Source organism: Syngnathus floridae, chromosome 4 (assembly GCF_059516105.1).
Source record: "Syngnathus floridae isolate MCC-2025c chromosome 4, RoL_Sflo_1.0, whole genome shotgun sequence".
In the NCBI taxonomy this organism is placed as follows: Eukaryota; Metazoa; Chordata; class Actinopteri; order Syngnathiformes; family Syngnathidae; genus Syngnathus; species Syngnathus floridae.
The window spans coordinates 13,527,851-13,551,946 of NC_142416.1; the positions used below are offsets into that span (position 1 = coordinate 13,527,851).

Here is a 24,096-nt window from a genome sequence, read left to right on the forward strand (position 1 = left end):
AATAGCAGTGATGAAGAATTAAGGGCTTATATGAGAGACTTAGGAAAAACAAAACATTACTGATGGAAAGTGATTCATGTACATGCATGGAATCTTCATATAATACAATTTCCACATGATGCTGTGTAGCTCTATGAAAATAATGACTGTATATATATATATATATATGGTTAAACCACATATACGTGTGTGTGTGTGTGTGTGTGTGTGTGTGTGTTGTGTGTGTGATATATATACAGTGAAACTGGTTATACCTATTTGACCTTCCACGGCTATATAAACATTTGTATGCCTATTGCCAAGTGAACCAAATCGCAGCGCGCTAATCCGAAACTCGAGACCAACTGTTGGTTTGCCATGTATGCTCACTATTAAGCAATGAGAGCAGAAACCTGATCCTGTCCTCTGCTTACCGCCAGCATCTCAAAATAGCCTGAAAAAGTGTGAAAAGCAAACAATAAAGAAAGAGAGCAGGCTAGAGGGAGTCAAAATGTACAAGATAAAATGTTCATGCCAACATTTAGATAGACCTTTGGATTTTTTTTCCTTCAATACTGACAAGTTATAACATGGAAATTAATCAATGATCCTGATCTTCAAGAATTTAAGACTGTTTTAATTAATTAATGTTATTTGCTCGCTTTTAACCTGGTTAACCTGAGTTATGTGACCCTTTTATTCTTTTTTTACATATCTGGAACAATCCAATCACTGTTACAGGCAAGTTAGCATTCAATTATTTCTTGTAACATGTTTACCAAATACGACTACACTAAGTAAGATAACAATATTCACCACTAACCACACTGAAGAACTACTTCCAGTTCATCAGACTGTGATATTTTCTACTTCTGGCTTGTTGCAAGTGTGTACACAAGCATACACTGCAAGCAAAAGTCCAAGGCAGATTTGAGCTTTGACAGTAAAAGAAAAACAAACCAAGAAAAAAAGGTTAAAGACAAAATGGAATCTCTCTGATCCACCCACATCTACAGGAAATGTGCCTTGAACACTAACTCCTGCGACCTGTGCACACCTACACAGAACTATCAGCAGTTTAACAAGTTAAATAGGTTAACAATTAACAGACAAAGATGGAGCAGTTGGTCAGTAGTAGGGATGGAAACTGGGAAACGAGAAGAAACTGCTACAAAGTACGTAATCAAGGTGTGAGTTTTGAATTTCTTGAAATTTTAATCATAAAACTGCATATACAGAAGGCGGTTGGGTGTGCAACTGAGTGCTACTATGTACTCCTCCACAGTACCTAGAGGTGGCAGAGTTGTGTAACGGCCACAAATAGTGAACTACAAGGAAGTAAATTACAGTACATGCACAAAGATGCTCTTGAGTAATACAGTGAATACTAGCACACATCGAGGAAACAAAAGACCAAGGCGAGGGTGGCTTGCTCAGCACTGACCAATACAAAGGAACTGTGTTCCTGAGTTATGGCAAAGCGAAGGACGGCACTAAAGCACCACAGTTGTCCTCCACCACACAAACAAAACCTCTTGTGTCTCCTTCAGCACCTCCCTGCCAGTGCTCTTTCCCCACAACACCACCATTTCACCATCTCTGTATTGAAACTGCCACAGTGACAAATTTGTTCATTTTGCAAGCGTTATGCACAGAAGATTGTTTATTTCCCGGCGTCTAACGCGTGCTTGACAGAACATCAGACTTCTACTTCCTGCACAACGTTTTGGCTCTGGACACGAGAGAATGATGGATGGACATATCGGTAGAGCTCACTTATGCCAAGAAGAAGAAGTAGAACTTTTGTGAGTTTACTCCATGTACTTGGGCTTCCACTGACATCCGAAAAACATTCATGTTAGGCAGAACTGGATGCTGTTTATTTTGAGAGCAGCGCTGTACATGTGATAATAATGTAAAGATTCTCGCTTCGCGCCATCCAGCATGCTATTTAAACTGTGTAACTCAAATCTGTTTGGAAGGCTGCCCGTTTGGCGTCAACAGCGGCTAATGTAATCTGTAATACAAGATGGCATGAGTGGGCTGTGCGGTTAGTACATCAGTTCTGAACACATACACACACAGACAGGCTCACCAGCCATCCATTTTCTGCAGCACTTGTCCTCATTGCAGTTGCAGGTGAATTGGAACGGCGGAACCTATCCCAGATGAGTTTTAATCACGAGGCAGGGTACACTGTCAATCGCGTGGAACAGACAAACAACCATTCACACTCACCATCACACCATTGGGCAATTTCAATTTGTCTAACGTGAATGTTATGGAATGTGGGAAGAACATACTTTCTTCATACCAACTGCATACCAATGCATTTCAAATGCATAGAAAAAGCAGGTTCACCCAAAAGACAAAATCCCTAAAAGAAAAGTCATGCACTGCAGTAGCGTGAGGAATGCAATGACACTCGAGAGACTAAGCCGCCATTGCACAGGCGCATGACATAATATCGGTGAATGGCTTCGTCGAGTCTAGTCAGCTGTCCATATGCATCTCGTAAAGAAAGGCGGCAATGCTTCGGGGACAGCCACGTACAAATTCTGGATCAGGAGGGCTGCTATTTTGAAAGAGGTGTAAATGAAGCCATCTACGTGAAAAAAAGAAAAGACGTTTCTAAACAGGAGTGGGTCGAGGCATCACCTCTCATCTGCCTCAAACAAGAACCTGATGCCCGTCCATGCAAACATCTCATTTCCCAGGAAGAGTGGCTCAAACAAGTTGCCAGTGAACAACCGATTGGTATGCAGGGCTGACATTACACTAACCTCGCCCGGCAAAAACAACAGTGCTGTGTTGTTGACAACCCCCATGGGACACACCCACCCAGGCATGAATATTGACCTACAAAAATTGAAGAAGCCTTTTGAATTCAAGGTGAAATGTCTTCAATAAAAAAAGTCTCATTCCCATGTTGCAGCACGTCAAATTTCTGACCAATTACTCAGAAGTCCTCGGGTCCTGTTGAGATCATGCGTTTGGATCAAGCTATGAATAAAAATTCTCTATCCTTGAGGAGCATGTTTCGACTTTTAAATTTGTGTGTATTACGTGTCACACGGTTGTATTGTTTTACTCTTTTCGAAATCTATTATTTTCACCGATTCGCGATATGTCAATATTGAAGCAGCTTTGATTTGTTTTGTTTTCCTAACTGCCAGCCATAATTTATCCTGTTTCTCCACCTGCTGTTCATTTGATGAATGAACGAGTCACGAAGTTAGTGCCTCATGACGCGCTGACCTCAGTGAGCCAAGCTAATTGAATGATTACATGAGCCCGCTGTCGGCGCCCCACCGTCATCTTTGTTCTAGCCGATGTGCTAATTCTCTGTCATCACGGAGCGAGGATTTACAACATGCCTTCAAATTAGAGGCAAAAGCTGTTGCGAATAAACACACACACTTGAGCTGTTTACGGAGCAGCTTCATTATTTAATTCAGACTGTATCATTCATACAAGCTGCAGTCAGTTTGATATTCTTAGCATAGTATATCAATTTATAGAGTATATCTTTTATTATTCAAGGCCTAATTACTTTCTTACATGTGCAAATTGAGCCACAAACCTACGTAAAAACTGTTGATGCAAACATTAGGACTAATTTGAAAATACTAAATCATTCTGATGGCACTCCTAGTTAAAGAAGAAGCCAGCCCCCAAATTTTCATTGGAATAATATTTTTTGTGCAGCCCAACTAGTCAAAACGCAGAGTTCTGATTAATGTTTCGTTTGAGGAATATGATTTAAGCAGCAAAATTGACCTATTTTTATCCATTTTGTAGGCAGACATTTTGCAGCTTGCTGTCACCTGAAAATGACATCACAGTTGGTCAGTCACAACCAATCATGGCTCACCAATTTTCTGAAGCTGAGCCATGATTAGTTGTGACCTGGACCTTGCAACTGTAATGTCATTTTCATTTTGCTGCTTAACTCATATTCCACAAACACAATATTAATCAGAATGCCGTGTTTAGACTAGTGGGAGCACATCGAACATATTATCGTAAAGACATTTGGGAAGTTGACTTCCTCATTAAACAGTCAATAATATTCACTGATTAGGCTCGTGTATCTTTACAAGCTTTGCTGCAAAATGATCGCACAATGTCTACTTCAAGAATATTAGATATAAACAGTTTTACTACCTCCACTGGAGTGGTGCTGTTGGTGCCTGCTAACCCCCTACATTATAACGTCAATTTGAATTTGATTATTTGTTTTGCCCATCAGGCTACCTTTATTGAGTTATCTAAAAGCTTTTAGTGTTACTCTGACAGCTATTTATTTAATGACAGTTTAAACATAGCAGGCACAATCAGGATATTTCTTTTGGCTGCGGAGCTCAAAATTAACAAATTGCAGCAAGAGGATTAGGACAGATTAAGAAGGCCTCGGAAATGTTACCTCAGAATTCATTCATCACATTAGGACATGTTCTTCTATGATTGCCAAGTGACCGCAAGCACCCCTCATTGTGAACTGTATTGTACAATCCTGTCTGAATAGCAACCAAACAACGTGTAACAGCCCTAGATTAAATATATTCTCTGCCACCACAATGGTGAGCGACAAATGGACCAACATTCATTTTTGTACTACATTTCAGAGCCTGTACTTTTTCTTTTACTTAGGAAATCAAGCAGTACTAGTGGTTTCATCAGTCTTTTTTTAAACCTATCTGTACTTCTACTTAAGTACAGAATGGGATTACTACTGTACTTTTCAGTACCTATGACTAGGTCTCAAACACAAAACAGATCTAGTTTTTAGTGGAAAATATTGTTGATTCATTGTTTTGTTCAATTAATTGTTACCAGTTTAATTAGAAGTAAGTATATGCATCCTTTCTTGACGTCATAAAGTCAGGACAATTGAACCCACGATTGACCCCGTAAATAGATTAAAACTACCAATTGCAATTAGAAGTCGGATTGAAAAAGAACAAGAAACAGAGCATACTGAAGAAAATGGATGAACGGATGGATGAACGGGCGGATCGTGACGGCAAGTGATTAAATTTGATTTGTCGGTTCATTTTGAGCCAAGCCTTGGTGAATGGCTCTCAGGTACCACCATACCTGCTACTTTTCATGTGATTGTTTTGAAGGCATGTCCTACAAATGTTTTTTTACATTGTTTTTATGACTTAACTAATGTGTTAATGCGTCACATTACAATTTTCTCCCAAATTCGGGTTTCATCGCTTATGTGAGAACCTACACATACAGCGCATACATATTTTGCTACATCAAAATCAGTTGAATGAGGTGTTACACCATTACTGATGCCGAAAAATACATGTCAAGTGTATTGTCAAGAGACGGTATGAACTGCTGTTTATTATTCCAACACATGTTTTGTTCACACAAACGGGCACGATGAATTGAGGCAACTACTGTTGCTTTTTTTTCCTGGAACAAAAAGCTTTTAGTGGGCTGTTCTGTGTCCTGCAACAGCGCCAGGTTTACCCCATGCCCCTCTTTTGTGTGGCGTGCCAAAATGAGAACATATTTTGTTGTGTAACCCGGACAATTAATGAGAAAAACATGCAGCCATATATGATTGAACCAGAGTATGACGATTCAGGATGTTAAAAAGTGCGGTTTTTAATGTTCTGTTTGTATAATGGCAGGTAGGAAAAATTCAGACAGTAAGCATTTTTCTGTGAACCATGTGTGTTCATCCAAGTACACTGCAGCACAACTCAGCTTTTGTCTTTGACATAATGATTCTGCAGTAAGTAAGACATATTTTCTGACATGGCTAACACAAAAATTATTTGGTTGTGTAATTTCATACATGATGAGTGGCCATGCACTCCGGAGACCCAAATTTGTGTATACGAGCAATCCACATTTCCATAAGACGTCCCCTTTAAGAGACTTCCACCACGTTGCACTTAGAATAAATAGAATCAAGCCATGTCACAACATAAAATCTAAGCTGTAGGAAATTGCCACTAAGGAAAATCTCCATTTTGTCTCTAATGATTTGATTGAACACTGCGTTAGTAATTGAGATTCAGAGTTTGAGCAGCATCGCTTGCCAGTACAGTCGTGACAGTTTGAAAATATAGTAACCCACGCGCCTGGCTGCTTCTGGACTATTCACTTTGGTATTTTCTTTCTTACAGGAGAGTCTAGCAAAGAGGATTATTGATCCGTTTTCTAAATGGGGTATTGCCGTTGTGCCATGCTGATAACTGATAGCAAAAGAGTCAGCCGGGTTGTTAGCAGTGAGATTGACTGCATAATAAGCGGGCAGAATAAACGGCGTAAAAGAGGTTTAATTCAGGTTAATGGTATCAAAAGACTGAGGGTGACTTTTATGTACGAAATGAGATGGCCTTGGTGTTAATTCTGATCTGAAGTCACAGCGGAAACAGGCCAATAGCCGGGATGTTCTCGCACAGACAAGTGTATTCAAGCGGCAGTGTACTCATCAAGCAAATGACAAGTCGACCTACCTGTGACCTGCAGCTTCTCCCCGCTGACCTCACACTTGAGGAAAAGTCGCCCCCTTTGTTCCGTGTAGTCCATCCCACACAGGCTGGGCACGTTCATGACACACTGCTTGTGGACGTTCATATCGCACGCTGGAGAACAATTAAAAAAATTTAAAAAAATCTTTTTAGTACATTAGTCAGGTGTACCTAATTGTGGCCGGCAAGTGCATTCTGTATTAGAGCTGTCTTGTTTTGTTTTATTTTAGGATAAAATATATGAATATATGAAGCACTTACTGTCACACTTCATTCCCTGGTGCACGAGGCCGTACAGCAGAGAGCCACAGTGGTCACAAAAGGTCGGACTCCCAAACGTGTGGATCTTAAATTTATGTTTTGTTCTGGGATCCTGAAGAAATAAACAGGACAGGAAAAGAAAAAAGGTCAGTGATCTAGTTTATACATTAACTTCAAGTATAGGCTGAAAGCAACTTTATTTGTATTTTAAACAGATTCTTTTGTTCAGACAAGTGTAATTGTCTGAACAAAAGAATCTGTTTATAGCATTACGAAGACATGATGAATCTCATCGAAATAACTTGTAGCTAAAACAATAAAAAGACAAGACCACTTCCGTGTGTATCTTCCACAAGGGATTGTCTCTTTGTTTTAAAATTATTCACTTGAAGAACACAAGGCCTGCCGGAGCAACAGTAACAGAGCACCTACACAACTTTGAATGTTCACCTGCTTTCCACCCCAATGAGTTCAAATATTGCTAAGTGGAATTCTTTACAGCACCACTTTGTGGGAAACCCATCCTGTGCATGAAAAAAATGTCCTGCAAATGTGTTAAGAAAGATATTTTAATTTACTCCTGAATCTGAATTCCACGGTCCAATGTGTAATGGATGTGGAGAATATCAACAGAGAGATAGAAATCAAGAGTAAATGCAAGAGTGTAATTAATCTCTGTCGGAGCTGGCAGTATATCATTGTGGCTGTGATCAATGAAGCCATTTGCCAACTCAGGCATTTTGACACTGGCCTCTGGACTGATGCAATAAAGTCTCTGCCTATATTTCTTTTGAAAATGTTTTCATCGTAGAGGAACATTTCTATCGTATGCTTTTCATGGCTGAATCTGACGCAAAACACGGGTGATGTTTTTTCTAGCTCCTGCACAAACACAAATGTATAACCTTGAATTAGGAATGAGCAAAAGGAGATGGTGCAAATTCCACAGTGGTGGGATGAAGCCGATACTTGAAACCAAGATTTCTTGGGCTTGAGGTGCTGTCCAGGTGAATATTAAATTTATCAAATACATTTTTAGAATTCAAAAAATGGAATTGATAGTATACATTGAAACATCATACAAAGAAAGGGGAATGCCAATTTTACACCAGTTTTGTAATTCGAGTCTTCTTTACAACCCAAACATCAGTTTTCAATGACCCAAAATGTATAAAAATAGCTGTGTCTGTACGGACGTCACCTGAATTCTAAAATGGAGTCCCACCATCCAAAGCAGGATTTCAATTCTCCTCAAATCTTTATACTTGCACACATATCAGAAATGAAAAAAACCATACTGCAAAGCTGCTTGTAACATGCTTAGCTTAAATTCACTAAAGCTACCATGGCAACAAGACCTGGTGGTGATGTTCGAGTCACAGTTTTGTTGTTGATGTAATGCAATGTATTTCTTGTTGATGTTTTGTTAAGCGGGTTTTATCTCTTTATTGGTGTGTGAGCTTAGCATTTAATGATGAGAAAATTAGAACATAAACCGTAATATTTAAATTCAATTACGGGAAGTTCTGACGAGTATGATGTATATTGTCGTAGTTATTTAAAATCTGGCAGACACACAAGGCCCATCTTTTTGCGCCCTCCGTTAACATTACACATTGTCCAATTAGCAGGCGGGCCAGAGTGTGCGCAGATAACGACAAGCTGGGGTTGACAGACAGCGCAGAAGGGGAGAGGGGAGCCATGCCAGCTGCACTTAGTCATGCCCACCTCCACACAGCTGATCTTGAAGGACTATCCTCTTGTCACCTCACCCCTTCTCTGCTTTGTTCCTTCCACTAAGGCGCAAACAAGTGATAGCGACAGATCAACAGATGGAGTGCGTTTTAAAAGAAAAAAAAAAGATCTACAATCCCAGCAGCTTTGATAATGAAACAATTTGGACGTTCTAGTCTGTGAAAGTGCCCAATACTGCAAGATTCAAAGATCTGACTGACACCTGGACATGAGGACAATGGGCACTCTGTCCAATCCTTCCATTTTTCGCCTATAGCGCTTGTCCTCATTATGGTCATGGCAAAGGGTGAAGTGTCTAGTCACCGATTAATCGCGCATTCAAACAAAAAAATATATATTCACACACCTATGCACAACTTAGAGCAGGGATCACTGACCAAGCTGTGAGCTGCTTCTTGGGTGCTGATTATTGCGAAGGGCTACATACCACAAGTATATTTGTTTTGGGTTTATAGTTATGCTATAGTTTTTATATTTTGAGTTTTGTTTTTTAAAATTAGTTTTCAACATGATTTGTTAGTTTTTGTTAGTTTTTATTGCTTCAAAAATGTTAAGTATTAAATATTTTATAATAAGCAAGCGTATAAAACACCAGCTTTTTTTTCTGTACTTGTTTTAAATATGGTCCCCCAAATTTCTGGTACCTTTTATTATCTAAGTGAAACAGATCAATTCCAAGTATTGTTGGACTGGGGTATGTTTTCCTGATAAACCCTTAATTAGAACACTTGGGCACGATCCACTTTGGAGGTCACACTGTAAAATTTAGTACTACTAATGGCAAATTTTTAAATTAGCAATTCATTATTAATCATAGTCGTAAATGAATCAGTTTCATGGTGTAATTGCTAAAATGAATTCACATGAAGTGACATGGCAGGTGTGAAAAGTCTGAATAATTTGTGTGCATCTATTTAAAGATTGACTAGGAGGAAGATGTAATGCGCACAAAATGAAACCTGTAGCCTAAATGAAGATAAGTGACGACACATCACTGAGCACACAGGGTTGTCCATTAACACATCTCTGGCGGCTACTAGATAAGTGTCTCAGCGCCTCCAGATCCTCTCACCAATTTCAGCCTCACCGGAAATTCAAGAGCGACCGGGTGGCACCGTCGTACCACAGCAAGTGGTGCCGGGAGAAAGGAGCAACCTAATCACTTGGCTCAACATAAGGACATTAGAATGTTACAGCAAAGCAGCCCAGCGGCTGGTACAAGGCAGCCTAGAAGATGGTTGACCTTTAATAATAGTGCCAATAAAGGCCATCGTGGATAAAATGTGCCCACATGTTCCTTCAGCTTGTTGTTCATCACAATGGAATTAAACATTCATCTATGCTTGCTTTAAGCAGTTCTTATTAGATTTGACTGGCACATGCTAGTCAACGGATCATGCTTTTTTTTCTTTTTATTCCAATTGCTGTTAGATAATAGAATTAAATGCACTATACTGTAGTGCAAAGAGTTTATCGCAATTTTTTTTCTTTAATCAAGTTGGGCATATTCTCATTCACACTACCGGAGTTGGAGGGGAGGGATTCAAACTGATGCCAGCCAAGTTCGTTATATGGAGCACATCAGTTCTCATATCTACAATCAAGGGGATTCGTTTCTTATGGGCTTGATATGATAATGATTATGCATTCAACATTCTATCATAGTAATTTTTTTTTTATTATATCACCATTGGATGTTACTCTGCTAGTTGTTTTATGAGTTTCATGTTTAAAAAAAAAGTAACTGATTACATAGATATTTTTGCCATTTTCTAGTTGAAAACTTGAACACGCAACTCTTGTGTGGGTTTCAATTCAGTTACACTGTGTGAAGTGTTTATTCTTGAAATTGATGCTTAAAGTTGGTGTGTATTATTTATATTCATAATAAATATCCCAAATGTCATAGTTTATAAGTTAATATTATGTAAGAAAAATAAATTTGAAAAAAAAAAGCATGTGTGAAAAAAGATAGCTGTGAAAGTTGTCAAAATGATCCAAATTGATGAACTGCTGATGGTGTAGATGTTAATGGGAAAACATCCTGTAAATTATTGTTGTGATTGTTTCGGCAGAAGAATTTCTGAACTAAATAAAATGTACAAACAGTAACTCTTAAGAGGGAGGGGCAACTATCATTTGTTTTGCCTAGTCGTGTCTTTATTCCATTTTTTTCTGTTAATCCCATCTAAGTGTGTATGTAAAGCCAAAGGTCATGGACAGCACTCATCTAAAATTTGCTGGAGGTAGTAATGAATTGGAGACACAGGGGTCAGCCCACTGATGTCGGCTAATTGGCCTCACTCGCCGATCCAGCTTCATTAGCAAGCAGGACATCAGGCAGGCTTGTTAATGAAATGCTTGGCAGAGTGATGCTGAGCAGGGGCTTTTCATCAGAGGAAATAATGTCAACTAAACTTTTTTTGTCTCAAACAACGTTCTTTTGGAATTTGTCAGAGCAATCGAAGCCATCAGCAGGCAGCTTGTAATTACAAATAAGTGTACCAATGATTCAGTCCTTCAGTGGATCTCACCATCATCATTTTCATATCAAGAATTCAGTCCAAGATTTTAGTGTTGAGTAAATAAAAACGGTATACTGATTTATTTGGGTGGACATTTATGAGCAGGTTTTTTGCTGCCAGGGACATCTATCTGCATCTATCTGTCAGATCACAGCATATTACTCACACTTTTACGGTGTCAAAAGGGCTTGAAAATTCATGAACTCGCTCATTTACCTTAAACATGAGCGTCGCTAAAGGGCTAGTTACAGGAAATCTCCTATTTCCTGCAAAAATTAGCTCAATGAACTAGATGCTAATCAAAAAGGAGGAGTAGCTAATACAACCTGCCTGCATCCCGCAGAGTCAAAAGAGACCCACCTAGTGTGGCATTTGCAATTTGTGTGTGAGCAACACGAACCGCTCTTATTGTCACTATGTCTCTTTATTGCCTTGTATCTTTTGATCCGTATGAGCCTCAAATTCTCATCAGATTCTCCTTTCCCTACTTAAACTGCCTTTTGTTTTTACCGTCATCATTCATCAAGAGGTGACATCTGAATAGGAGATGGCAGGAGGTTCTCCTTCGAATGTAAAAGCTTCATGGCTTCACCTGATGTATCAAATTTAATTTGCTTCAAACCACTGTCATAGCGATAAACTCAGTGTGACAAACTTGCATCTGAAAGTTTGTATAACTATGACCAGTGACATTGGCAGACAATAGAATTTTGCAAATACATTAAGAGTAATTAAGTAAATTTAAGGCTCACATTTATGCATGCAGGTGTAAAAGTGATTGCGACTAGCATGTTGTATGTGCCACTGTGACTGACAGCCAATTTGTCACAAATGTCAGCCGGGATAGAATTTACTCCCAGCTTTGATGAAAACAAGAGCTACACAAAATTTCATATTGTAATGTACAACACTGAAATATGGTAATTACCTCCAGTTGCTGTATGTTATCAAGCATGGTCAACAACTGCGTAAATAAAACCCGACCAATTTAGTCAGAGCAGGGTTTAAGGTACGTTTGATGATAATCATCCAGATTTTCTGTATAAACCATTTACATATTTTTCCAGTTCTCACTGTATATTTTATAGCTTAATGACTGAGAGAGACACTTCTGCTGCCAGTTGAAACAGTTATTATATACGCTAATTCATGCAGCACTTAGTGTAATAACACTGTAACGATATTATGTGTCACTTTGGCTCTGTGATTATTCCGCTGTGGAGCTTCACATTTCAATTAGACTTCATAGCGCTCATCAAGTGCACATCAAGACACGTGTGCATTCGAAAAAGATGTAAGAGCAGTACTGGCTGGTTGCTAATGCTCCCTTTTCAGTGACTTAGGCAAGCGGAACTAAAGTTCAAAAGGTTAGTCAGTAGAGAACAAACTGGAGTTATCATCTATCTGGACTGGAGGTGTTAGACTAGACGGGGTTACTATTTTTAGCCCATAAATCACCACCCTCATTCCTCTTGGCCTTTCACTAAGCTGATGAGTGCTGAGAGGGTGGGCAGGTTGCCACTGCAGCTCACAGGGGGTTTTCCTTCCTGTGTGCTAGCTGTTAACATTTATCTGCAAGCAATGCACTAAATGATACGTGAGATTTTAACTACAGTTTGGCCCAACTCGTTAGTTCATTCATCCTGCTCGTTCTGTTCAGTCAGGGTGACGAAGAAGCTGGAGGGTATGTCAGGAGACTGAGAAAGAGGGGCCACGTCACTGCAGAGTATCAAGCAAACCTAACATTCAAATGCATGATAATAAAGAGTGATTAAGATTATATTTGATTGACACCAATCACTACAGTATATTGTTGTAATCATACTTTACAGTGGTAGAAAATTACACTGCTCTCAAAAGAATACTCATGTCTGCCTAATCCTGTGATGGGTGTAGTTTTGCTTTACTTTTCTGAATAACATTAATAATCGAGGCAAAAGCAAGTTGAAGTGCGTAAGTACCGTGTGGCTGAGAGTAATGATGTCGTGTGTCAGTGTGTCACTGAACAGGTCAAGCAGGATCAACAGGTCTTTTTAAAACGGGAAACGTGATGTAACACTTTGCATTTCCGAGCAAAGTAGAGCTGAACTTTGAACTGAAAATTGAAGCGGCTGGTTTTTTTTATCTCTAGTACTAGTTAGTGTACTTGAGAATAAAACCAGTTGAGTACAGTTGAGAAAGTGACTTGTGCTTCCAGTTGATGATGATCCAGATGCCAAGTGGCAGAATAAAGAGTCATCGACCATCTGTCAGCTGCATAACGAGTAAATCTAGATGTGTTGGAAAATATTTGGGGGAGCCTTTTTCAGCATAATGAGCCAGCTGACAGATTCAATTCTTTTACTTTTCTCAGACCAACCTCGGACAAAACAAATGGCGAGAGAGAGTCAGTGACGTCCTTTCGTCAGTATTGATTTGTGAAAATTGCGAGAATGACTCATTCATCAGAATCGGTTGTTGTCTACCCGCCGGGTGGATCCTGGGGTAGATGTCGTGTCGGATGAGAAAGCAGGAGGTGCCGACGCGCTCGTATGTGGCCCGCCTTGCAGGCAGTGGGCTTTTTTTTTTCCTGACGGCGGCTTATTAGGGTCACCTAGCTAGTAAAAAAAAATATCAAATAGAAGATTTCCATCCATACGCAATTTGGTGGTCTGTTTCCTTCCTTCCTTCCTTCCTTCCTTCCTTCCTTCCTTCCTTCCTTCCTTCCTTCCTTCCTTCCTTCCTTCCTTCCTTCCTTCCTTCCTTCCTTCCTTCCTTCCTTCCTTTCTATCTGTCATACAAAGGAAAGCAACGCCTACTTGAGCTGAGCTTACAATTTTGCATGATCTGTTGTAACCAGGACATTAGTATTAGGTCTCTCTTTCCTCCACTCAGTCTCTGCTTCCGGCATGTACCTGCGCCAGATTTGTGCCTGTGCAGTTCTCATAGAGGGGGCGTGTCTGCAGCATGTGGTTCCTCATCTCCCACTGTGTATAATTTCTGTTGCCCTGGAGGTCCAGCCGTTTGTGGAGAAGAAAGAAGATACCCATGATAATTTGTCTCCAGTTTTGATAGTTGCAAGTCTGTGTCCCATCTTTTTTGCATTGCCAAGTACCGTGTGAAATGTTGAACATCACAGTGGGGTGTCATTTGTCTATTTTAAGAGGATAGCAACACCCTTTCCTTGCTTGAAGGAAGCGCAGAACTGATGACAGGATCTATTGCCTGTGACATGCAACCATGCCTGTGGTGCACATGATGTCATTTAGCCCCACTGTCTAATCTGATTTCCCATTTCCACACAGACTCCTTACCATGATGGTGAGCTCCAAGCGTTTGTACCACAGTGTTTGTTTTTCCAGACATTTCTGTAACAACTGTCTCTTCCTGAATGATTTAAGTTTTTAAATATTAGAGCTCACTTTGAAATTAAAAATTTAAACTGAGACTTTCAAAACGCAGGCCATCAATAAATACGATATTTCTGTCTATTGCCAATTCTGTTGCTTAGTAAGAGAGAGACAGATATAGAGAGACAGAGAGAGCAAAGGGCAAATCAGTGTGGATTTCCTCGGGTCATATACAGCAGACTGCTGGTTAAGTGGACATCAATGATGCAGCAGCCACGCACCCGCACTAACACAAGCACAGCAAAGCTCTCAGTTTCATCTGCTGAGCCTTGTGGTGAAAGGGGAAGCTTCTGCATTATTGATGCCTCTATCCTGTAAAACACTAAAGTCGCTCGTGCTGCTACTCCTAGCGTTACACCAGGCAGTCAACAAGAGCAGCATTTTGTCAAATAAATGGCTTTAGCAAAAACAAGCTTAAGCCACCTGTGGTCTTGTAATGCCACTTGAGTCACAGTCTGAAAGGGTTAGATGTACCAATTAAGTCTTAATTTCACTAAGCAGTCCTGTTCGGTTGGCGTCACCCCAGTATGAGCCAAACAGCGGTTCAATTACGATTGCCAATTTTCACTGCTTGCTACCTTCTCGTAATGCCTGGTTAGTTGGAGTTCCAAGCAAGCAGAGTCAATATCAAACTATATAATGATATAAATCACCGCTTCCATTTCCTTGAGACAAATTCCTACTTTTGCAGGGCTTTGGCGTCCAATGACAACCCTGCCTCTGACCAAAAGTCAGCTGGGACAGGCCAAAGCTTGCCTGCAACTAGAATGAGGATGAGCGGTATAGAAAATTGATGGATGGATGCGCTGCATTGTGCCATGTTGGTGCCGTGCAGTGGAAAATGCTATGATGTAACACTGTCTACGCAGATGACACAGCTATTGTCGTTCCACCTACAGACATTTGATACGTAAATACAAGCCTGACCAAAATTAACCAATCTAATCCAAAATAAGCAACATTGATGAGTACATTAAAGGAGCCAATTATGTGCGTAAATGTCCATAAATGTGAAGATGATGCAATGTGCGGCATCTACCCGTGTAAGATGAAGTTACCCAAAATATCTTGTGGTTGCCTCTCAACGAAAGTTTTCTTTTCCAGTAGGACTGTTATAAAACATTATTGTGAGTCATTCAATGCAGGTAGCCAAGAACCCGCAGATTTTAAGGATATTTACTTGCCATGGGAGTTTCTTCTTGGACTGCTTGCCCGGGAGGCAGAATGCCATGTAATATGTGTGGTTACCCATGGCAACAACACTACTTAGCGCGCATAAATGTATATTAAAAAGATAATGGAGTAGAGATATCCTGTCCGTGCATCTTTGGAAAACAAAGATGTGGCGCATGGCCAATGAACAGTTATAAAGACATAAACGTGAAGCAAGAGGCCAGTGTGAAGTCATGTGCGAGACTCATTTAACACTCTGCTGCTCCAACACATAGGGTCCCCTGAAATATTTCTCTTGTGCAGATTCGCTCCCTCTGTTGGCCACAGCTATTAGATTCTAATGGGTAAGCACTGAACATTGACGGCCTTTCGTCATAGTGCAAATCAGTGAAAGAGTTCTTGTACTGTAAAGAAAAATCCACTATCCAGTAAGTTTCCTAATGAGGCAGATGAATAATATAAATGTTAATATGAGTGGCCAGAGGGGCCTAGGTTCAGTTCCTCAGACCAGAATATCATTATGACAATCTTATCAAAGTGACCCAGGGGGCTTTTTTAGGCACTAATTAAAAAAATGAATGAGGAATTCTAACATCAACTATAGTATGTATGTACTTATAAGAAAAAGTATTTGACTCCTTTGAAAATGACCAGCATTTCTGCATCAATTGTCGATGTTCACATATTGAGCAATGCTTTTTGAGAATAGCTAGCATACTCATAAGCCGGAGTGTGAATGATTATAAATTGTGTGGTATTTGTGTAACTATAGTATGATATATTAGTATAATGTAGTTGTCTATTATTTTGACTGATGAAGATAAGATTGCATTTTATGCCTGATTCATACTTAAATCGAAGCAATTACAAAGGTTTAAAAAATACTGAAAATAATTTGTGCTAGGATTGTCCATTCAGAGTAACAAATTAGGATAAAGTAAAATGCAAAACATTGATGGATGTTTTGTGGTGCAAAAAAAAAAAAACTTCATATGAGTTGAAATGCAATACATTTTTAAATTAATTTTGAACAACTTGTCATTTTATTAGCACCAACACAAGTAGTAACCTCTTTGAACCCTTGTTTCTGTTTAAATAATGAGGTGGCCCGGCTTAAACTATTTTTGGCTGCTCAGGCTTCGATGATGTTGAACGGCACAAGTCTGGCTTGTCTCTGGTTACAGAGGCCAACTTAGGTCTCTGTAACACTGAAAGGTGAACTGGCAATAAACGCGTCATGGCCACCAAGCAGACACACGCAATGTGGAGTTTTCACATTTGGCAAGCAGTAGTTGATTGAACTGCAACTACAAGCCAATTAATTGTTGTTTAGTTGCTCAAATAATTTTGATGGGAAAAAACTGAAAAATAATATAAAATATAACAAATATAGAAACACTGGACTATCCTAAAATACCATAATTTCTCAAGAATAACACTGCCGGATTAGTTATTATTTACAATTAAACTTTGAACTCTCTCACTGTTCTGGGAGCAAGCTCAAAAGGTTTTGAACATGTATTGAAATCACAACCTGCATTATTGGCATAGAATAATCTTTTCTTCCTGGGCTGTGTGGAGGCAGTGATGCAACGAGGAGAATATTTTAATCCCATTTTCCTAATTGCAGCACCCAGGGACCCCATTGAAACATCGATATTAAATGAATTGACTTGTCCACCTGCACCTGCTTCGAGTCAATCACACAGCATCTTGACTAAATCTATACATGCAGTAGCTCTTATAATGCTGACTTGAATTATTATTTCTTCAGTAGCTTTTACACCTGAGATATTTCTTATTGGGTTTTTTTTTAATTAGAACAAAAAAATTCTATGTATAAAAAATTGATATGAAAACATTACAAAACTGTCAAGGCACACCATGAAATAGAAATTATTTAGGTTGTATATTTTATATGTTTTGCCACATAGTGGAAGACCATTTACGTAATTGTGCCTCTCACTAACATAGCTGGCATAGAAGGATGAACAAAATTACAAAAAATATTTTTTTAATATTTATTCACCATCTTCATTTGTCAGTTCCAGCAAAAAAAAAAAAAAAAAAAAGTATTTATTCTGTTACTTTAGCTCAAAGTTCAGCCAGGCTTGACTGTAAACTTAGTTACTTACAATCTGAGTTACTTACATCTGTGTCTGGACCCTTATCCGCTCCTGGGCAAGAAAATGTGACAAATTCATGGCACCTCTTATGGACCACAAAACAGCAAACTGCAAAAAAAAGAAGACAACAGCAAAATGGAGTGAAATTGGTGTCAAAGAAGTACATTGACCGACAACACAAAGGAGCTAAATAATACGATGGTTAACACAGATTGTATCATCATCAATGTTGACAGCACAGTGACAGTTATTGATAGAGCAAATGAAATCTGGTCTTAGCTGGTTATTGAGTCCTGGTTCTGCCAGTGTTCTTGTAACACATTACAGTGCAACTGTTTGGGCAGACACTATATAGCATCCAGACCACACTCATATCCTTGAGCAAATTGACATATGTGCACCCACATACACTTGGAGCTCAGAGTCTAGCTGTCAAAGTGTGATGAGGTCACTGAAATCGGTCGGTAGCAGATTCTCAGTTAGACACACATTGGGATAACGCGGGTGTCACTGGGCCAGCACAAGCTCAGTGCAAATAAAAAAAAAAGGCAGCAGCAAAGCAGACTGAAGGAAAAGCAAGCAGTACAGCGTTAACCTCCAAAGAGACCAAGCAATAACACTACACGTGCTAGTGTAATACTATAAAAAATGTAATTTGGTAATGTCTTCTAGAAAATTGGAAAATATTGGAATAATGGGTATAATTGAGGACTTGATGCTTATGAGTGCACTACTTGGCGGCAACAAGGCAAGGCAACCTCATTTTCGTACTCAGTACGACAGAAACATGGAAGCAGGAATCCTGAAATTCAGAGAGTTTTCAACCTCCAAATATAAATAATTAACTAATAGTTGTTAACATCTCCTACAATCAATAAAGGGATTTATTTAAGTGCCAATCCTGACTGCACATGGGAAGGCCTGAGCTAAAAATTGAACTCTGGTCCTCTTGGACATACTAACCATGACTTTACTGTGATGGCATTACAGCATATTCTTATATTTTTTTCTTACATTGAACTGAGTCTAAAAAAAATATACCAACTATATTTTTGTACAAATCACAGTGTATAGCTTTTTGTAAAAAAAAAAATCCTAACTCCTTGTTAGAACAGGCTGTCTATATTTTCCTTTTGTACAGCATGTTAGAACATCCTTGCTTCTCACAAAGCGGCTAAACTCTCACTTGATGTTTGCCAGATCGACACTTGCTTCATGGCATAAAATCATCGGACTGGTGGTTTCTACAGTCTTCACTTAGCAATAAGTAAGCCTGAGTAGATTAGACTGCATTAGTGGTTTCTGTTCCATTTGTCCTCCAATGCCTTTTCAAAGAAGCTTGGCAGATTTTTATTCCACACTTGCACAGTGCAAAGTGTTGGGGAATAAAAGTCTCTTTGTTCCACAAGAGCCCATTAAACCTTCACCTGTACTTCTTCTCTTCCCACTGAGGTCTTCTTTGGAGAAAAGACAAAATAAACACTGTATCACCACGGAGCTGCACAGTTGCCATTCTGTGATAAATACGTCCTGTATATTTAACATATTTTGGAGGCATATTAGAAGATGCAGCCATATGTTTCACAGCGTGTCACACGCACTCTACATAAGGTATACTTTCACAGTAGAGCTGTGTGGGTGAAAGTGTGTCCCACACAGCACATATTTCTACTTCAAGCAGGTGCTTTTTACTTTTATTCGTTTTCAGAATAAAATTGGAATGCAATATGGTCTTGCAAAAGATAAATCCAAACGTTTGACACATGAAGCTGGCACTGCATGAAAAGCTCCTGACTGCAAGTTTTGTTTTCCCTCATCTTTATGCCAGCATTTGTAGATATTTGCCATTTGGATGTGTAATTCTTTGCCTGTGCAGAGCTTATGAAAACTTTCACAAGGAGCATCCTTCATAAATTATCAGCTTCAAATAATCAAGTGTGCTGTTGTTGACAACATTACTCCTATGTAAAGGGCAATGGTCACTAAAGAAAGTGAATGTTGCCATTAATGACAGAAAATCAATGCAGTTCCACACAGGCGTATTACACCACCACAAGTTGACCCAGACAACCCTCTGGTGCCCCCTCAGAGCTCTTGGTCAGCACAGTCAATTATCAAAACAAAACCATTGGGTAATAAATCACACCAGCACCAAGCCACAAACCAGACACAGTATGCATCTCAGTGACATCACAACAGGCCACACAGGATTGACCGGTTGTGTTTTTATATATATATATATATATATATATATATATATATATATATATATATATATATATATATATATATATATATATATATATATATATATATATATATATATATATACACATGAATAAACATTTACATATCAATAAACGGTCTCGAAATTAGACAATATCTTTGTTTTTGCTGTTGTTTTTAATTTGTAGTTTAGCTTTGCCATGGACTATATAGTAAGTAACTCATTCAAAAATACGTCATTATAATTTTTACAGTTAAATTTATATCGAGATATACCCCTTGTATTTATTTTTGTAATGAAAACATGTTAAACTCTAAAAAACAGACTCCGTACTTTCAAATAAAATTGTCAACATTTATTTGAGTCCTCATGTTTTTTAAATGAAACCCAAAGGGCATTGACCATAAAAAAAAAAGACAGTCTGCATCAGTGTTCCTTTATCATTTTATTGTGTGTACTAAGTGGCGTGCCAAATAAGTAAAATAAAAATCATTTGAAATTCAATACTTATTATTTATTACTTTCGAAAGTCACCGAGAGTCAGAAGGATCAAAGAGCCTCAATGTGGCTCTAAAAAGATTTTGTCCCCTGAGGTTCTATTTGCTTTTCACAGACATCTATATCTGAATTTGCTGAAAACAGCCAGTGACTCACAAACAGGGGCCAGTTGGGAAGACTACTACAATTGGAAATTTAAAATATATATATATATATATATATATATATATATATATATATAGATTCTTTTGAAATGTAAGGTTGCATCTCGCAAGAGAACATTTTCTGTATTACAGAAGTTGTAGTATTAGGTTTGTCAGGGATCCTGAGGTAGTTCCCTGTGACAAAACATTTTTTTCCTCCAGGCACAATTACTACATATAAAGCGGGTGAGAGTTGAATGACAGTTTGAAAATCAATAGTTATTGATTTTTACTATAATACACAATAGACCACCCTCCTCTGAGATCACCTAATTCCACCCCAGTCCTACTAAATCAATTCGCTTGCTTCCTTATACAAGTCAAGGGTTCGTTGCAGCAATTTCCTGAAGCTTTGCCATGGAGTAAAAATAAAAATGATCCAAAACAATGATTCCATTAGCCACCACTTTGATATGGATGCATACACACACCCATATTTACATTTACATTGACATATTAAAAGCCAGAGAGAGAGAGAGAGTGAGAGCGAGACCAAGAGAGAATTAAATTTGGCCTTCAAGCTTTGTGACGTTAAAATTTTAATTACTGATATATTAAACCTTGAGAACAACCAAGTGATTCAATAACACAGAGAGAAGAGTTTGGCGGTGATAAACTAAAAGGTTTAGTAAGAATAACAGTCCACAGTGTATTTAAACCAAACTTTAACAATGTTTGAAAAACTAAATGCTAAAAAGGCAAACTGGAAGAAAACAAGCATAGTTTCCAAGACAACAAGTCATATAATGAAATTACTGAAGGAAACCAAGGAGGCTGCCTTACAATGAACCCAAGGCCATGTTATTGCACTGAAACATGGTTGCTGATCTGGGAATGACAGCGGTAATATAGCACCATTGACTTTAAAAAAACAAAATAATATTATATGCTCCAGGCCATGTTTTCCGTTGTTTGCAGTCCAGATTTTTCTGGCTTTCGACTTCATCTAGTGCACTTTTGAGCAACAGGAAATATTAGCTGTCCATATTCAAGCATCACAAACACACTAATAACATGGGAATGAAAATATTATAATATGTGCACACACTAGCACTAATTCATCAAACATTTTTTTTAGGCTGGCTGCCATTGTATCAACAGTTCAATTGTGCGTTCTTGTAAAGCCTTACTTTTATACAATAACCCCTATAAACATTCATTTAATAGCCCAAGGAAGAATAATATAACTGATTTATGAACAGGAACTTGCCTCTTCCAAAGATAGAAAAGATAAACAAAATTCCTGAAGCAGCTGTATTCACTCGTATAAAACCAACTATGCAGACTCTAAACAAACAATGTAACCCTTTCAATGTGCTTTTAGCAGTTGCTTAATTATGAGCACATTTGATTGTTTTGCTGTTAAAACTCACCATTTTATAATGTAGGATCATCTCATACATAATAGCAATCTAATGTACACATTTTGTAGCGCTCTGAGCGAATAGGAGAAGCAGGATTGTAAAAAAAAAGAAGTAATTAAAGCAGTGTTTAAATATTTACAATGAATAACAACAAGAGAACACTGAGTGTTTCATATGACAATAATATTTCTAAAATATTCAAGTCACCAATGTTATTGCAAGTTGAAAACCTTGGGGGGGAAAAGGATATGAGATCATTTCGTTCAGCAAAGATTGTTTTATGTACGAAATACCTTCACTTATAGTCAATTACACATTGCCTTAAACCATTCTTACAATTAAACCTATTGTTTTGAATGCACCTTTTACTCTAGCCAAAAAGTAAATAAAGAATGAAATTATGTGTCATAAGCCCAAAATGTCATGCACAAAATATCTGGAATACTTTGAGAAAAAGATAATCATTAACCAATTACCTGTGTTGACATTTTCAAACCAGTCGATACGAGCGTTTACAATCTAAAAGAATGAAAGCAGCTTGGATGTAAGGAGATAATAATCATTACGGACCATCTAACCCAGCAGTAGAAAAAAATAGCAGTCACTATGGATTTGTTTCGTTACAGGCCCCGTGATGGTCATTGAAAAGAACACTGGTGAGAACATTTGTTCTCTCGAGAGGGAAGCTCCAAAAGCCTAGAAGGATATTTGTGTTTTACAACCACTCAGTTGTCGTACACCAATGAACATTTTCAGTCAAGAGCTAAAGCAGATGAACCTCAGCAATTAAATGCCATGATGGCACGAATGCTTTTATTTGACTTTGATCAATCAAATAATGGTCATGTTTGGTAGTTGTATTGGAAGAGCATTAAATTGTTAACCACACATCTGAAGTGAAGCTGTACAACCGGTTTTTATCAAAAGTGAAATCTAGTTTCTGCCAGAAGATTTCAAAAAATATTTCGTTTCTAATTGTTGAGCACCCAAGCAAGTTCAATCTGGTTTAGCCAGAGTGTCAGTGATCCGGGATAGACTTAATAGGATTCCAAGACGGGAGAGATAATCCAGAGCAAGGCCAGTAGACTCTTTGCAAGATACACTTATTGTGCCTTGAGGCAAGAACTTACATTTTCCAATCTGTTTTTCAAAACTTTGCTGCTATTAGTTTTGTGTGGAGCTATCTATTCTTGTTTACGTCTGTCTTAGGCCATTTTACTGCCTGTCAAAGACAATTTCTGAAAACCCTTTGGAGTCAGAAAAAAAAGTTCCGTTGATGTGCAGTTGTTGCTCTGGGTTGCTGGCTATGGTCAGTGTGTGTAACATTTACACAAGATCATTGAAGTATAATGTTTTGCTCTTCATGCTTGCCATTCCTCAAACATTTCCAAGACATGCAATTCAACCATTAACAGAGCCACATGGTATGTTGATGAATGAACCAATTGTCATCCTCATCAATAATCGACTGACACCGAGGGACATCTCCATCAACAGACCTTTCTGTGTCACACTTCGGTCAAAATGGGATCAATGAGTCACATAAATCATCCAATGATTTTGCATCAACAGGTCTCAATAAAACATTGACAACGAATCTATTTTTGTAGTGGAGGGAGAGCAGCCATTTCTAATAATAAGATGTTTGAATTGGATGTCAAAGAGGTACTGATTAAGACCTCCTCCTGTGAATTATTATTCTTATTGCATTAGATATAATGCTATAAATGGAATGGTGTAGGACCAATGACATTTCATTATTCATACAATAAGACGCACATGATGATCAGTGGTGCAGGTTTTGGAAATGGGAGTGAAAGGTTGATGTCCCACTGTTCTTTTTAATCATGATAATCAAAGAGAATGTAAAGAAATAAATTCTTTTTATAAAGTGTAATTGTGCAAAAAGTCATGCACACACTGAGGTATTCATGGATGACATGAACCTTTGAAGGGCACGTGCACATTGTTCCTCCAGCGCGAATGTCCTTGTCATGCTCCTTGTGAGTGTTTTCATTTTGTATTTGTGTTTGACTCCTTTGTCCCATTCATTAAATAGCTGAACATGCTTTGGCGACATGCTTTGACTACAG

The 24,096-nt window shown here is 38.5% G+C and overlaps 1 protein-coding gene across 1 annotated transcript in view; it reads right to left on the reverse strand.

Moving 5' to 3' along the window:
- prkcaa (protein kinase C, alpha, a) overlaps positions 1 to 24,096 on the reverse strand; it is a 69,288-nt gene that overhangs the window by 26,781 nt on the left and 18,411 nt on the right. The window contains exons 3-5 of the mRNA XM_088374802.1: positions 17,737 to 17,819; positions 6,744 to 6,855; positions 6,468 to 6,596 (exon numbers count right to left, since the gene is read on the reverse strand). Of these exons, the coding sequence (XP_088230928.1) occupies positions 6,468 to 6,596; positions 6,744 to 6,855; positions 17,737 to 17,819 (324 nt within the window). The remainder of the gene's footprint in view (positions 1 to 6,467; positions 6,597 to 6,743; positions 6,856 to 17,736; positions 17,820 to 24,096) is intronic.